We start from the raw sequence: 15,574 nt of genomic DNA on the forward strand, positions 1-15,574 counted from the left end.
TTGCATGTAAGCATGAAATGTACTGTATGTGTATAAATAAGCATGTGTTTGCTGTCTCTGAGGTGCTGCTCTAATAATTCTCTCATTACTCATTTTGATCAGCACACCTGTGCAGAGGCGAAAATAAAGGACACACTTTTCCCATGTGTGCATCCCCCTCTTCTGTTTTTAATCCATTTCTAATGTCTTTTCCATTACAGCTGCATGTCCAGTATCGGTTACTTCTGTCTGTGCCATTTGCCAAAACCTGTGTGATCAGTAAATATTTCCGTTTCTGTATGTCTATTATTGCTGTCTATCATCTGTGATCCATACAGTATGTACTCTCCAAGTAACTAACGCACTAAAACACACACATTGTGTCTTCATGGATTATGGGGATTTAATCACTTTAATACTGTATGAACTCAATATTCTATTACCTAAACCTAAAACACACAAACATACTGTTTTTATGTTTGATATATTTTTAGTTTTTTTAAGTTATATATGGTGCATAAAAACTTGTATCACTGTCTTGTAGGGACATTTAGTGTACACACACACACACACACGCACGCGCAGACACACACACCTGTTAATCAGCAGTTGGTCCTTGTGCTGTAGTTGATGAGACTCTTGATTGTTGGTTGCAGCCAGGGGAGGAAAAAATAGCAGAAGAGCTCCTCAATTTCATTTACATAATGAAAACATAACAAGAGGCTTAATTAATGCTTGTTATTTAATTATTTTGTGAAACCAATGCATTTCTTAAATGAGTCATCCAAAGAGGATCATCTATTTATTATAATGATTTTATGAGTACCACACGACTTCTAATTGGAAGCATATAGTATAAGTATCAGCAATCTAAGTAAATAACAGTGATTTGTTTCTCTTACTATTCACAGATGACAATTAATAATTTATAATTTGTGACGAAAAGCAGTTATTTACACGCGATATATATACGCAATTGCATTTGCAATTCCATTTGGTGCTAGTGATGCAGAAGTGGCACATTTCACCTTTAAACCCTGTATGGTGTTTATGTTTTTGTTACTCAGGCGAAGATCGCAGGTCTAGTGGACCCACATAAAACTGTATGTAAAATGCCATACAACTTTATGTAAAAATCAGTGTTGGGTAAGTTACTCTGAAAAGTAATTAATTACTAGTTACTAATTACATATTCAATAATGTAATTAGATTACTGTACAAATTACTCTCTCCAAAGAGTATTTAATTACTTATTACTAATTACTTTCTATATCCTATATCAACCTTGATTTGTTAAGTGATTCAAGGATAGACATGAAACGGCTCTTTTAATTAATTCAAATAAATAATATAAAACTACATAAAGTGGTATTATTAACTGATCAAAGTATTACAAATGTGAGAATTATACATTAAAGCACTGATTTTAACGTTAGACTTTGAATTTTGATGTCAATTCCGCTATTGCAAACACATATATTACACAAAGTATTTAGTTTAATTACATCAGAAGTAACTATAATTAAATTACAGAAAAAATTTGAGTAATCCCTTACTTTACTTTTTCAAGGGAAATGTAATTAAATTACAGTAACTAATTACTTAGTAACTAGTTACACCCAACACTTGTAAAAATACATGTCCAATTACAAGCAACATCAACATTGTGTATGATAATTAATTTCTGTAATTCACCTCTGTTAAATTTACGAAAAAGTTGCTATTACTCTAATTTTTTGAAAAAATACTAAAAAGAAAAATCTGTGACATGGGTGAAAAAAGTTTATCTTGAATAAACATAAATGTTGAAAAAAATAATGAATCACATGATTTTATTAGTAAACGGACCCAAACACCACACAAGGGTTAAATTATAAAGATCAAAATGGTTCAGCCGACATGCCCACAATATCAGAGACAGCAAAACAAGGCAACCAAAACAAAAACAACAGTGGCTTTGAAACAATGACCTTTGCTCAAGACACAAAGAAACAATTATGAAGTCATGTATTTTATCTTCAGTGTGTTTATGTTGCACGATTTTCGTTGGTATTTCTGCAGGTGTAATAATTTATTTTTGATTAAGCAGGATGAATGAGATGGAGGGAAAGATGAATGGCAAACATGGTGAGAAACTAGTTTACAGGAAGGTGCAGAAACAGCACAACAGATTGAGGTCACATACTTCTCTGCTCTAACTAGATCGCACTCACTGAACTTGCATGTGCGTGTGTATGTAATATTTATCAAATTCGCAATGTATAAATGAGTCTATGCTTTTTAAAATTGGTATCAATCCCTTTGTGACACTACTCTATTTTTCTTCTAAAATAAATGTTTCATACGCTGAAACACACTGGGTTTGTGTAAGTGTGGAGAGATGTGGGTGAGTCTGTGGCCTAAATTCCAACCATGACAAATATTGTGCTCTTATGTTATGTTGTGCCTGTGTGGAACCATGTGGGGTAAAAATATATGTTTCATAAAATGTTTTAGAAACACACCGTGAATCATTTACGCTGTTGTTCGGTTACCAAAATTCTTCAAAATATCTTATTTTGTGTTCTGCAGAAGAAAGAAAGTCAAACAGGTTTGAAATGACAAGAGGGTGAGTAATGACGACACAAATGTCATTTTTGTGTGAACTATCCCTTTAAGTCATACAGTTATAAACAAAGCGACTTACAAATGAGGAACATCACCAACTACCTTTCACGCAGTTTATCAAAAGCCAACAGTACTGGTTGTAGTTTCCAGAGAAAAGCTGAGTATCATATAAGATAGAGCTGATGTATAAAAGCAAAGAAAAAAGAATAACAAAAGTTAAAGATCAAGAAGAATTGTTTTTAAAAATGGTTGATATTCCAACATTCTCTGGATTTCATTTTGGATAGTTTTTTGTAAAATGCAGTAACTTCCGTAGGCTTACATTACACCAAAAGCTTGTCTAATAATTTGTCACATGGCAACAGTTGATTTGATTGTACATTTATGAGGAGGGGCTTAGAGATAGGTCACTTATAGAATTTACTTGAACTCACAGCTATGTGACACTCATCTTGTTTTCATGCTCCATATGTCATAAAGTTGGAAAAAGAGACACACACAGACACGCACGCGCACACACACTTCACTGTTAAAAGAGGGCAACATATGTGAACACAACGTCCTCTATATCTGCGGAGAGCCAAGATTATCCTCACAGAGGCTTTATTTTACCATCACTTCATTGATAAAGGAGGACACATTGACATAATCGAGTCTCTACAGTAATAATTAAACTCTACTCCATATGGAGCCCTGAATTTCCACAACAGACATCCATTCCTCTGCCTCGAGGCCAACGCGCATACATATTTCCTGATTAATATTAAAACAAAATCCCAAACACTTGACACAATTACAAAATTGGCTTCTTAACTTCTTTAGATTGAATTAGCAGTTGAATTAGGTATTCAGCAATCTTCAGGCTATTTGCCTTTATACAGTACCCTTTTTGTCTGAATGTGACTGAAGATGAGCAGGTGTTTTCACTCTCTATAGGAATTATAATACCTGGAGAAAGCCATCTATTCGTCCATCTCAAAAGCTTTTGATTGGTAGCAGTGCAAACAGGTTTATAACTTTTCTTTGAAAAATGAATGTCAAAACTAATACATGAAGTTTCTACATTTAAGCTTTCTGTAGTCCAGTGTGTATTATTTGAAGTGACAGTAATTTAAGTAATTATTCCCTAAATGTTCGTATCATTGACTAGGACACTTGAAAAAATTTGGTATCCAAATGAGTTCAACAGTATATTTCACTATTTGTAGTTCCAGTAAAAATCAAAATGTATATACAGTATGTGAATGTTGCCTATGGGTCTTGCCATTTCTTTACATGCCATTTGAAGGGTTCTCAGGGTTCACCTAGACTATGTCTGTTGTTTACTGTAAACTTTTCAGACCTTCCTTCAATAACAGATCAATAACAGAACTGTTCCAAACATAGCAAGCAACGCACCTCATGAAACACTATCAGGACATGCCACTGGTGCAACCTAAGCTGACATCACAGTAAATGTGCGTTAGACGGAATGCGGCAATGTGGCATGTTTACCACAAGAGCTTCTTCAGACCACAAACACAAAAAGTTGATTCTCTTCTTTCTTACTATCTACCTGAAACAAACAGGAACACATACAACGGCAAATACACACAACCAAAAGCAGGCGTCGGATTAATTTGGTAGTGTGACCAAGCATGACCGATGAGACTATACATGTGTTTGTGTGTATTTGTAGAGCCAAATGTCCTCGTTCTGTCACCATCTTTACCATGTGCGCACCCCAACCCAAAGAGCAAACCTCTTCAAAATGATTCATCTGAGAACATGTTCTTACATGCACACCATGCAAACCCTATGCAAATCACTTTGCCCAAATCCACTCTTCAACTGTAAAAAACATGATTTTTAACAGACTGCAAGTCCATCTGGTATGTATTCAGTCAATCTAGAGGGCAGTAAAAATGATCTATTTATTTTGGTTTTAGCATGCACAAGAGGCAGCTTTCAAGAGCTCTGTGATCGAGGTAGCATCGGTAACCGTCTAGTCCTCAGAAATGCCAACTTCACAGACAGAGAGAGCAACCGAGAGAGAGGGTGTGAAAAATTGCAGCAAAGATCAGATAGCAGACAAGGGTAAGAGAGAGAGAGCCGTGTTTTAAACGTTCAAAGAGAGCCACCGGTGAGGTGCTGGTGAGAGATTAGAGACACTCTGAACATCCGAAAACCAGAGGGATGACCACAGCCTTGCTAAAGATTACTGGAACATCACTGGATCAACACTAGGGACCATTAATGAAACATTTTGATGTTGTTAGCAAAGGAATCTAATCTGCAGCCTGTAGAGAGGAAGCCTCCTTCTAATACATGCATACGGTACACGTGTGACGTTAAAGATGAGGACCTCGCTGGACAGTCAGGATGCTTTTCGTTTTCGAGGAAGGGATCACTCTCCTTCAGAGGAACCTTAAAGAAACTCAGCGGAATCATGCTTTAGTTCAACTTGAGATCTAGCGAGAACCCAGTTCGCTTTCTCACGTTTTAATTACGTGCACACGTCAACGCAGGGGAGAGTAAAGGTAAGACAAATGTGTTTGCTCTAGACACCTAAAGTGCCTGTTGACATAAGAAACTTTAATTAGTACAAAATCTTTGTTTCCTCATAAGTATACAAGGATTTTATGCAACCTGTAGGTGTTTTTGAAATCTTGTGCCGCATAACGCAGGTGGGGCATAGCCACATTGCATGTACTTAACACCGTGTGTGTCCTCGAATCAACGAGGGGGCTGTCAAAATGCATAAAGCATTCCCACGGTGACGGATTTCTTCATAACTGTTCAAAAACAATAAAAGTGAAATTAGTATCACCAAACAAATAAAAAATGATAAATGTTCCAATTTTCTAACCTTCTTCTGGCTAAAAAGTCACTAGGTGCAACTCTACGGATCCATTTTGGCACTGCGCATATGGTGAGGTTGATACGAGTCTACATTCATAAAGTTTATTAGGAGAGACTGATGCCGCTCTGCGGGGGCCGTGGAAATGCTTGGAGGGAGGAGTCATGTGAAATAATTCCTGAAGTCTGTCAATTAGCTGTCAAAATCAGTCACCACTTTGAATTACTCATCATTTTTTCCATTTTAAGCCTGGAGGTAATGTTAGAATGTTTGTCATGTTAAAGAATTCAAATGACAGCTGACAGCTTTGATTTTGTTTCTTTAAGACAACAAACGTAATAAAATGAAACGGAACATTCTGTTCAGCTAAAAGATGCTTAGACCACCACCACCAAAGGTGGTCTTGTTTACATTACACCACATCCAAAACTGAGATTATCTCTGGAACGCTTCTGGATTTCAGAATACACCTGTTCCACCATTTTAACCCTTAAAGCAAGAATTCTGTTTCCGAATTTCACTAGTCTTAGAAACGTACATCCTCACATTTATTTATGGTTCTTATACTGCCCCAATACAAAGTAACCTATAGAAGAATGACATATATGTAAAGATCCGTTTTTAATTTTGATTGAGACCATAGGAATAGGAGATCATTTAAAATTCAAATATGATTTCAATGTGTATATATATTGTCATCATGGAATTATAAGGTCATTTTTGTCAAAATTAAGTTATTCACATATTCCTATTCTGTTTACCCTTTGTGATGTTTTCTTTACGTTGTGTGCATTTTGGTACTTTTTTAGAAAACAAAATGTTTCTATCTACATAGTTAAATGGAATGCAAAACCTTTAAAGCCTAGTGACTCAAAACTGCTCAGAATGTAGAACATAAAAGTTCCAAAATGGCTGTATGTGCATATAAAAAAATCATGTGTACAAAAAAACAAACAAATACAGTGGCTCTCAAAAAATCTGCTTTATCTAAAATAAGCAAAGACAGAAAATCAAAAGAGAAAACTATTGTGGATGTTAATGACAAAATGTTCTAGTTTAATTTTCAGTTTTCACAGTATCAGAATGTAGTTGATACATAATCATCATAGGAACAATATCACACCACTTAAACATGAGCTGACATTTAGAATGGAATTAGCTGGCATCACATCAGGAAGTAGTAAGATGCCTAGCAAACTATTTCCCTACAACAAAATCTTCAGTTATTAAGAAAGTTACAAGCCCTCATCTCTCTCCTCTCAGTCTTGTTTGAGTGATTGGCCACCTGGATGATGACTAAAATACCACCACACAAAGCCAACAGTCACCCCTCAAACAAACACACACCTACACTCACACAACATTTCTACCAGACAGGTTTCCATGGAAACCTCTATATCCCTCTAGTTTTTCATGTGATCCTTTTCTTTTTTTAGAATTGTAAGGACGACACAGCGTTTCTGCGTGTCTGTGTTTGTGGGTGCCCTGAAGTAAATTATGTTTTTCTCATTATCACTCTGATCGAATCTGAGGCTTCTTAGTTATTCACACTTACCAAAATAGCAGCACCTGACACTACCCAGCCCCAGTGTGCGTGTGTGTGCGTTTTGATGGTTCTCTGTCAGTACAGTATGTCTTGGAGCACAGATTCTTGGGTGTGCGTGTGCAGTAGTTTCACGGAGACAAGCATCTATTATTAGAAAGACAGATCACTTGACTCAGGCAGTGGCTAGACGCCTAAATCTGGACCCCACCGGCAGCTCCCGGCTCAGCTCTCTGTCAAAAAAAAAAACGGCAGTAAGAAAAAATATGAATAATGACGATGACGATAACAATAATGACTGCAACGCAGTTTCTCTCAGGCTATAGGTGAGCACCTCAGCACTTCACTGGAAAGAAAAGGTGCAGAGATTCGCAGGAAAAGTGTGAAATTACTTTAATTAGCTACATCTGCTGTGAAAAAGCCACACACAGTCTGGCGACAGATGTGCGCAGATACACGTTCTCTCACTCAGAGTAGCACTGTTGCACGCACTCGCGGATTGGAGTAACACACTTGTTAGCTGCATTTAGGATGCATAAGACTTTATTTTCGGAATATATTTTGGGACTAAAGCTTATTTTGGGAATGCAGTTTTATCCTGCTAAATTTAGGTTTTCACCTCACCTTTCTGCACTCTTAAAAAGATAAAACTCATGTGGAGATTTGTAATACTATAAACTTATCAAGAACAATGTGGTCCCCAGAGGTTTCCAACCAAAGGTCTGTAAAGATCCTGCAGTGTTCTGTGGAGATGAAGAATACACATACAATTATTATACCATTTTATGACATTTCTATCTACTTTAAATTGACAATGATATAGACCACTTTGGAAGCCGTAAACAACGTTGGTCCGGAAGAACTTCCTGTTTCAGTTTTTTTTACACTGCACAAACAATTAAACAGAATACAACCAACAGAACATTTATAACCAAATCAGGATTTAAAGATATGAAAGTGCTGCCAGACCAGTGTTTACATCTTACAAAGAGGTCTATAGTGCTTATCACAGGAATAGTTCCTGTATAGTTCATATATATTTTTCTTTAGCTGGACACAATGTGAGTAATATGAAAATCTCATCTTAGCTTTGTAATGTAATTGAACGCGTGCCACGATTTTAAAGCTCCAAAAAGCACATCTATTCTTCAGTCCATAAGACTCCAATAGGTTAATAAATTCCAAAGCGAAACATTAATATTTCAACATTTTTAAGCTTTAAACATTGGCTTCCAGACCTCTGACCTCACACATGAAGTAACTGTTTACATTTAATTCTTTAATGCACCTGTTTTTAATGAGTCTTTATACAGTATTACTACGAAGCTTTTTTATATCATGATTTACAGTGTCAACTGAAAGTGCGTTTGTGTTTACCTTTGTAAAGGTTGAAAACCCCTGTGTAAGACCACAGGTCTGATCTGACCTTTTGCTTTCTCTTTAGGCATCCTGAACAGCGATTGATCCACTGCTACCTTGGTCCTCTCTCCCACTTACTGATTCTAGCAGGGCAGAGTGGCATGAGCGTGGGCAGGCCCCACCGTTACAACATTGTGTCATCGTCCGAGGAAGACGTGTATCGCCACGGCAACATGCCCGCCCTTGGCAATGGCTTTGGCAACGGCAAGATCCAGACACGGCGGAAGGCGCGATGCCGCTTCGTCAACAAGACGGGCCAGTGCAATATCAGTTTTGTGCATATGGACGAGCAATCCCAGCGTTACCTCGCTGACATTTTTACCACGTTTGTGGACAGTCGCTGGCGCTGGATGTTCCTCCTTTTCTCACTTGCATTTGTCCTGTCCTGGCTCGCGTTTGGTTTCGCCTTCTGGGTCATTGCTCTTGTCCACGGTGACCTAGACCGACCCTCTGGAGAAGACTTCACACCATGTGTCATGCAGGTCAACAGCTTTGTGGCAGCATTCCTGTTCTCGGTTGAGACGCAAACCACGATCGGATATGGATTTCGCTGTGTGACCGAAGAGTGTCCGCTAGCCGTGTTCATGGTCGTCTTTCAGTCCATCTTAGGCTGCATCATTGATGCTTTTATGATCGGCGCCATCATGGCCAAAATGGCACGGCCTAAGAAACGCGCAGAGACGATACTGTTCTCGCAAAATGCCGTCATTTCTATGCGTGATGGGAAGCTGTGCCTAATGTGGCGGGTTGGAAACTTGAGGAAAAGTCACATTGTGGAGGCCCACGTGCGGGCGCAACTCATCAAGCCCCGAATTACAGAGGAGGGCGAGTACATCCCCTTCGATCAGATCGATATTAATGTGGGATATGACCTGGGTCTCGACCGCATCTTCCTAGTTGCTCCCCTAACTATCATTCATGAAATAAATGAGGACAGCCCGCTGTTTGGAATCAGCAAGCAGGACCTGGAAACTTCTGATTTCGAGATTGTGGTGATACTAGAAGGGATGGTTGAAGCTACTGCGATGACGGCTCAGGTACGCAGCTCCTACCTGGCCAGCGAGATCTTATGGGGCCATCGTTTTGAGCCGGTGGTGTTTGAGGAACGGAACCAATATAAAGTAGACTACTCGCACTTTCATAAGACCTACGAGGTGCCCTCAACGCCACGCTGCAGTCCCAAAGACATGGATGAAAACAAATCGCTGGAGTCTGGTGGCAACTTCTGTTACGAGAACGAGCTGGCCTTCATCAGCAGGGATGAAGAGGAGCAGGAAGTGGAGAGTGGTGAGAGGGGGACTGAGCTAGAGACCCTGTCTGCCAATATGAACTCTGATCAAAGGTCATACCACAAAGAATCTGAAATATGACCTTTCGTCTCCGTGACCCCTTTGATGACTTTGCTTTATTGTAGAACTCCTACTCTTTTTGTGTCGGTTGTCATGGGTAGATACAGAGAAATGCAAGTGCCATATTAAAACCTTGACCCACTGTCCTAGAGCCATGCTGTAGTGAAGGGCAGGTCAGGAAAAGAAAGTGCTTTTTGTTGTTGTTGGAAATGCGAGGCCTTCCTGTAGGAAAACTTGAAAAATAGACTATCTGTTTAATAATGTAGTTTCAAGTTATAGCTTTAAGTAGTATCATTATGCAATACAAAGCTAGCCTGGGTGCCATATTGACTAAATCAACATTTGCACAAACTAGACCTCTAGAGTGTTTGCTTGTATGTTAAGTAGAACATGATAAACTATGTTTTGTGTGACTTACAGCAATAAAATGACTTACATTCATCCATTCATGTTCTTTCTATTCACTGTCTGGCTAAAATTGATTTCTATTACACCAGGGTAAAGACAAGTGATATTTCTTTTCATCACGGACTGCTGTGTGCAACTAATGCCAAAACAGATGCTGATTTACTGCTAAAGGACAATGAGCAAGATGGCTCCCAGGCTAGCAACTAGCAAAGAAACAAAGTTATTTATTCAGTATTAGAAAGTTAGTAGATATAGATATATATTTACATTTAAATTTATGCATTTGGCAGGTGCTTTTATTTAAAGCGACTCACATTGCATTGTACTATACATTTGTTTCTGACTATGCGCAATCCCTTGGGATCGAACCCATGACCTTGGCGTTGCTAGCGCCATGCTCTAACCACTGAGCCACAAGAAAGATATATATGTGAGTTATTGAGTACAAGAGAAAGAAATACATTTGTATTTAAAATATAAGGAAGATTGTAGCTTTTTCCCACAACATACAACCATTCATGTTCATACCCAGGACAAACAGTCACATTATATGTTTAAGACGGCATAAACAAACAATAGCACCAAAAACACACAAAAAAGTGTTATGTTGCTTTAAAGACATTAAACCCAAGAGTGCTCATCTTTTAAGTGTTTTTAAGTTGATTTTCACAAATGCCAAAGCTCTGATGGCATTTCGGTAGTGTGTTTGTCTTTTGACACTAGAAGCTACATATGTGGTAGTCAGATGCCAAAGATTTGAGCAATTAGGTAATGCCATACTATTGCTTTTTTATTTAAATCACAACCGTGAACGTGATTTGTTGATCAGAAGTATGTGGCATTTGATTGGACAAAACGAGAGTGAGTGCAAGATGAGACATCAATATTTTTGGTCTATTTTCAAGTTACATTAAAGCTTACAGACATGTACTATAAAAGTCACACAACCCCGTTTTCATTTTTAGAAATTTGGTGTAATACGACAAGTCTGCTTAATTGTAGATTTCCACTCACAAGCTAAACAAATTTCAACAAGAAACTAACAAAAGCCGAACGCTAACCGCCCACCTCAGATATCTTGCACAGTAATTAGTGACTGTGGCTCTCCTCTGGATATCTCCCTCCTTTAAAATCAGAGCAATGAGAAATAAGAAATAGAGCCAGAGACAAAGGAGGAACAAAAGGAAGAGAGTGTTCACCCACACTCACCTCATCCATCACTTTGGTCTGTGGGAGAAAATAAGTGTGCCTGATTAAATAAAGAAGGCATTATATAAGATAATTTAAATAAATTAAACGTTTCATCAAGGTAAATTATAGCCAAAGTCGTCCTCTCATGGATAAGAGAAAAAAGCAAGACAATCCAGTTGCCAAAAATAATTAAATCAATATACGCCATCATGCTACATAACTCACAGCAGTGTAGTTTATTGTTTTTATGTTGATCGATCATTATTTGGACACATTACTCAAAATATTTCATGTTTTTAGGTCATGTCCTTATAACCTTATCAGCTGGGTCTCTGGAACTGATTTACCTTCCCCTACTTGTGACTTCAGCTTAAAGATGGGGTAACATGCTATTTCATGCATTCTGACTTCTTTACACTGTTAAACGTGCTGGCTTCTCATGCTTAACATGGTCAACTTGTTAAAAAAACGAGTTGGACATATGATGTAGTATTTCTGTGCTTGCTCCCCCAGCACTCCAACTTGTTTCAGAGAGTTTTTTATAAGTCTGGATCCTGTTTGGTAACAGGGATCCTATTCTTTTTATTGGGAAATTCTTTCGGAAAAGCACGCCCACTGCAAGGCAAAAGAAGTAGCCCGCATTACGCGCAAACCGACGAGTGAAGACCCCTTATCAAGATTGGCTGCGCTGTGGGCCTGCAGCTGCAGCTCGTTACTCTTGTTATAGTGAGAGAAGTTTAGGTGTGTTTGTTTGTTCATGGCATTTCAGTGATGGATGTTATATAAACGGTGGATATAAAGCTGGATTTGGAGATCGTTTGAAATTGATATACTGTATAGTGCGGTCCCAAGGCTAAAAGATGCTGGACATGAACTGCACGCGGTAAGTCAAACTAAGTCATATGTCTGTGTTTTGTTGGCAATCGGCGCATACGTGCATAATGTAAACAACACGAACGGATAATGCGATGATGTATCGTGTGCTCGTGCTGTAGGTCAGTCTCCCCTGCCTGCCTCCAGCAGCTCGTCTTTTTCCAGAGATAATCGTACAGCATTACCATGTATCGCTCTTTTATAAATTTGATCTAAATACTTTTCGAAGATACAACGTATGCAATACTACTGTATAGGTACTCAAGATTAATATGAGATTGGCAGAAACTGCGTGTGTTACCCCATCTTTAATACAATGTAAAGGAGCCATGATCTAAAGCAGTGTGGAAACACTTGGAAAAAAGAGGATTGCCGGTAAAAACATACTGTAGGTCGTACAAGCTGGTTTTTAAAACAAGATGGTTTGTTGTTGGTCAATGGTGGTCTACAAGCTTAGGTTAACCAAGATGCTCCACCACGCGAAAAAACCACATCAATTAAAAGGTAGACAATCCAGATCAGCTTGGACCAACTAAGGACCATAAATGTTAAATGTTAAACCAACAAGGAAATCCTTGTAATGCAATTCAACCTATTCTTTAAAAGCTTCTTTCAAATATTGATTTTTTTTAAGATCTAGACAACAGGAATATCAAAACAAAGCAAGAATGTCATGTCACCATAAACTGTATTCCCACATTTCATTACAACTATTGTAAATCTTTCTCATACTTAACAAAAGTGTTTCGAACATAATATGAGAGACAAGTCTGTCTAAAAAACCTCAAGGCATCACGCTGTCTGTCAATGGAAGAAAATCCAGATATAACCATGGTGACAAATGTTACCACGGCAACGGTATATCTATAATTATTGAAAGTATACTGATTTTTCTTTTTGTACTTTAACACCTGACCACCAACAATTCCAATACAAACAATTAAAAAACAACACGTTTTAAAATTATTGTTTAAATCTACCACTCAACCTAAAAAAAATGTGTAAAGCCTATCACATAACATAAAATACATGGCACTACACATTAAAATATTGACAAAGTGTGATAGCTTAAGAAAAACAGCAAAATAATTATGTAATTACTGTAAATAAACATACAGTCCTCTTATTTTACCATTGTTTATAGAAAGGACAAAAAGTCCACATGCCCCATTGTCACTACTCAACTTGTGCTTTACGTCATACCCCAAGGAATGTCTCTATTGGTGGCTTTCTTTTTGTACATTATTACTATGGGAACCAAAAGGCTTTAAGAACACGAGTCACATACAAAGGTCAAAGAGATCATGTACATTTGCCTTCTGAGAAGGCTGATAATTAACACCAGATATAGCCATAAAACCAAAAACAGAACACAGAAGCATGGATTCAGCACTTACACATGTCACCTAAAGCACTCCTTACATAATTCAGTACAGTGGCAGCAATACTGGGTCTCCGTGTGTAGGGCTATAGCTACGGGGATAAATAAGAATGAACATAGCAGCCTACACATTTCTACATTTATTTTTGGTAAAGGGCCCAAAATTTAAAAAACATTTTAAAGCACTCCTTGCATAATCCAAATCAGTGCCAGCAATATTGGGTCTCAGTGTGTAGGGCCATAGCTCTGGGTGTTGGGGTAAATAAGAATGAACATAGCAGCCTACACATTTCTACATTTATTTTTGGTAAAGGGCCCACAGCAAAATATAGTCAAGAAGTGCAAATATGGTGTAACATTTATATGGTGTAAAATTTCTGATTTCAGTTTGGATAAATCTATTTTAATATTGATATTAGGAAAAACATTTTACAGCAAACCATGCCTTACAACACTGTTTTCCTGAAATGTAGATTTCTTTTTAAATACATGCATAAGTGTGTATTTATGCATCAGAACTACCCGGACAAACACAGGACTGTAAAATTAAAAAGTAGTAAACCGAGCAGTGATGTGTTGCTTTGTGTAGTTGCACATGTAAAACAGATTTGAGAATGAGGAAATCTACACCAACAGATTCCAGGAAAACCAGTGCATTTTACAACCATTAACATCTGTATCAAATCTCACATTCGGCTGCCTGAAGTATTAAATTATGTGATTCCAAATCCATAAATATACTTTCTAGTAGCCAGACATAGAACAAACGTAGTTTACTTACACTTCCAACCGCACTATGCTGGGAAACTGCCAAACACATTTAGACCTCATTTTCTCTTTGTGGTTGGAAATTTTATAGCCTAGAAGTTAAAAGACTCAAAGAAAAAGACAAAGAAAAAGACTCCCTTATGCTATATTAACTTCCAGTATATTAAATAATTGAATTTAAATGTGTTCATATAAATATATATATATAATGCATTGCGTCTACAATATTGAATAATACATAAGGACTTGCCACTTTACCTATATTTAAAATAAGGTATTGAATAATGTCCTATTTATTATATTGTATTCATTATATTTCTAGTATATTCCATGTTTCGTGCATAATAAAACAGGTGGAGGTGCTGATGCGTACAAAGTTGTACATGCAAGATGTAAAATGCGTTTCTAAGGTAACACAAATGTGCTAAATCTGCAGTGAATAGGATGGGCAAAACTTTGGCCGGAGAGAGGGGGATTGTCATGTTTTAAATTAATCAGTGTTGTGAAAATGCGCCATTATGAAGAGAACATCGTTTCAAAAGCGACATGCATTATTCATGATTACTGACAAAGAAGCCGTTAGAAATTTAATTAGAGCGCGCGCACACCTGCCGTTCCTCCTCTCTGGGACATAAACGGACCCCAGACATGAAAACACAGCTTTCACCGAGACTAAAACACAAGCAACACATTTTAAGAGCCACAAATGGCGCGCAACCAAGTTGAGCAAATATCAGATTGGGGAAATTAAGCTATGGTTTCGTGTTCAGATGTTATCGGCTAATTAGTTCGCTTCTGGACAAATCACTGTTGGTGCTAATGCGTACACAGTGCAGCTCTTCAATTAAAGTCCACTTTCAAACATAGGCTCGCTCTTTATTTTTTTGAAATCTCTAAAAATAACAGGAGATCAAACATTACCCTGAGCAGAAAGACGTCTGCGAGATCCAGTTGGAACTTTGTGTAGTTGCTAAAGAAACGATGCGCAGTTTAGAATCAAAGTACGATCTCTAGTGGCTGATATGAGGTACTACAAAGAGCTGTGTGAAATGTGCTGAACCTGAGTGTAAACATGACTGTATGTCTATTTCGAGATTCCATGGGGAAAAAAAATCAACAGGTACAACATAAAAGGGAAAGAAAAGATTAAGTGTGCACCAAAGCAGGATACAAGATACCCAAGCTGTCCAAAATAAGTCAGCCAACCTTGAGTTTTA

The 15,574-nt window shown here is 37.8% G+C and overlaps 1 protein-coding gene across 1 annotated transcript; it reads left to right on the top strand.

Annotated features, from left to right (window-relative positions):
• Positions 1–4,470: 4,470 nt before the first annotated feature.
• Positions 4,471–15,509, top strand: kcnj12b (potassium inwardly rectifying channel subfamily J member 12b). The gene is made up of 2 exons (XM_057346673.1): positions 4,471–5,105; positions 8,413–15,509. The coding sequence occupies exon 2, from the start codon at positions 8,489–8,491 to the stop codon at positions 9,755–9,757; it is 1,269 nt and encodes a 422-aa protein (XP_057202656.1). The 5' UTR covers positions 4,471–5,105; positions 8,413–8,488; the 3' UTR covers positions 9,758–15,509.
• Positions 15,510–15,574: the final 65 nt, after the last annotated feature.

Source organism: Triplophysa rosa, linkage group LG11, assembly GCF_024868665.1.
Source record: "Triplophysa rosa linkage group LG11, Trosa_1v2, whole genome shotgun sequence".
Classification (NCBI taxonomy): Eukaryota; Metazoa; Chordata; class Actinopteri; order Cypriniformes; family Nemacheilidae; genus Triplophysa; species Triplophysa rosa.